We start from the raw sequence: 2,125 nt of genomic DNA, 5'->3' as shown, positions 1-2,125 counted from the left end.
CACACACGAGAGTGGTGCAGCCTTTTTCCAGCTGCCCTCCTCCTTCAAATGTCTCCAATGACAACAGTGTGAGTGACCACTCTACAGCAAGCTGGGTACATACTCTCCTGGTTTTTGCAGGCTACAATGGAAAAGGTGCAGCAGCAGCATGTGGTTAAACTGATGCAGGGTGTAGACTTTTTGTGGAGAAGTCTCATCAGTGTTGCTTCCTTTAAAGGTGTTTTTGGGTGGAGATGTCATCTGCTGCACCTGAATGAGTGAGGTGGAAGCCTCTTAAATGTTGATGGTAAGGGTCAGGGCTTGTGGGAATGAGCATAGTGAAGAGGGTTAAGGCTGTGGCCATGCTGCCATCTTTGTGGTGCTGTGAGGATCCTTGGCTCAGGTCCTCTGCTCGAGCTCTCCTGAGATTTCTAGGCTTTGTCTTCTGGGGCACTGCTGCAGCTCAGGCGTTTGGTGGAGTTTTGGTGATCCTGATGTTTAAGAACTATGGATACTTATTTCAGGAGTCTTACTTGTCTCTCCCTGGTTGGCTGGCTATTGCAGCTGCACTTATCTTGCTACCTACTGGAGTTTTGGCTGTCTCTATTTCTATCAGGAGCTCCCGTAATCGGCAAGGGACTTTCATGTACCTGCTGTTGCTCCTTGTTTGCCTAGAAACGTCTTCAGCAGTTCTGGCACATGTCTACTCCATTAGGATGGCTTCTCAGCTGGAAAGTGCTATGGGTCACCTTGTCTATCAGCACAATGGGTCATGCTCCCAGGATCCTGGAAGTAGGGCTGTTGATGTGATGCAGAGGAAGCTGCAGTGTTGCGGGGTCCACAACTACACAGACTGGCTGAAGGCAAGAGCTGCTTCTTGGCATCTCACACCTTGTGTCCCTGAAAGCTGCTGTAAGGAGAAGTATTCTCACTGCAAGGGACACTTAAGCCATCTGGAGCAGCTTTCTCAGGAAGGCTGTCTGAAGAAGCTAGAAGACCAGCTGTGGTTTGTCATGCTATATGTGTTTTGGTGTTGTACTGTGTTAAGCATCTTGAAGCTGTTGGCTGCTGTTAGCAATGGCATCCTCATGAGGCATCAGCCATTCCGTGACCTCCGACTTCTGGACTCAGATACCTTCTCATAGGACTGAAGGCACTGGCTGTTTTGCTGTACCTGCTGCATGGCTCCTTGGTTGTGTACTCCTCTCCGGCTGCACTAGAAGACAAATTTAAAAAAAATATTCGCAAGTAAATCAAAGTAATTGATCACTGCTGGATTTTTTTTTTTTTTTAGTGGCATGGTATTAGATCAGTCCTCCAATAGTTCTTTTTCAACAGTCCTCCTGTATCCAAAAAACTGGATGGACTGGGGATGGACTTTATCATGTGGATACTCAAAACTACTGTATGTGAGTGTGGGTAAAGCAGTAAGAAAAGTCATATCTTGCTCAGGGCTACTGGTTGTGAGGTCATGACCTGAAGTCTTGGATTGAATCTTTTCTGTAGTAGAATCTTGAAAAGTAATTAATGTATAGACTTATCCATCTTCAAACTTGTATTAAATGCTTTGATTTTTCTACAAGAAGCTTTTTGAATAAAATTTAATATATTTTCTTTCTTCTTCTTCTCCTTCACATAGAGAGAAATGTTCAAGAACTAACTTACTCTTTGGTGGAAATATATGTCAGTTTTTGAAGTGGCATGAGGGTACAATCTAAATAGGTTTGACAGCAACAGAGTAACTAATAAGATGATATGCAGCAAGATGTATAGCAGTCTTGGGAGTTGCACAGGAACAATTCCCATATTAAAGAAGAAGAAAGTCTGTCTATTTATTAATTTATCTCATGACAGAGCAAGGAATGAGTCAATTATTTTTGCTGGAAAAGTCATGGTGGGTCATATGAGGGCTTGAATGACAGCAGCAATACAGTGCTTTTTGTTAAGGAATGCCAGTCCTACTCCTAGTAAATCCCCTTATCCATTTTCTGTCAGTCTCACTCCAGTCTGCATACGATGAAATGGGCTAATTTAACATGTGGGCTACTCATATGCTTGTTTATGTCAGTGCTATTGATGTTTAGAAAAGTACTGGTAAAGGCTCTGCTCTACCTGTGTAGGACTGTGGATTGGTGCTTGTACATAT

At 43.5% G+C, this 2,125-nt stretch overlaps 1 protein-coding gene across 1 annotated transcript; it reads left to right on the top strand.

Annotated features, from left to right (window-relative positions):
* Positions 1–275: 275 nt before the first annotated feature.
* LOC135407549 (tetraspanin-3-like) lies at positions 276–1,159 on the top strand. The gene has a single exon (XM_064642673.1). It carries the CDS (start codon positions 309–311, stop codon positions 1,122–1,124), a length of 816 nt encoding a protein of 271 aa, XP_064498743.1. The 5' UTR covers positions 276–308; the 3' UTR covers positions 1,125–1,159.
* The last annotated feature ends 966 nt before the right edge of the window (positions 1,160–2,125 follow it).

Source organism: Pseudopipra pipra, chromosome Z (assembly GCF_036250125.1).
Source record: "Pseudopipra pipra isolate bDixPip1 chromosome Z, bDixPip1.hap1, whole genome shotgun sequence".
NCBI lineage: Eukaryota > Metazoa > Chordata > Aves > Passeriformes > Pipridae > Pseudopipra > Pseudopipra pipra.
This window is presented reverse-complemented; position numbering and strand designations above follow the sequence as displayed.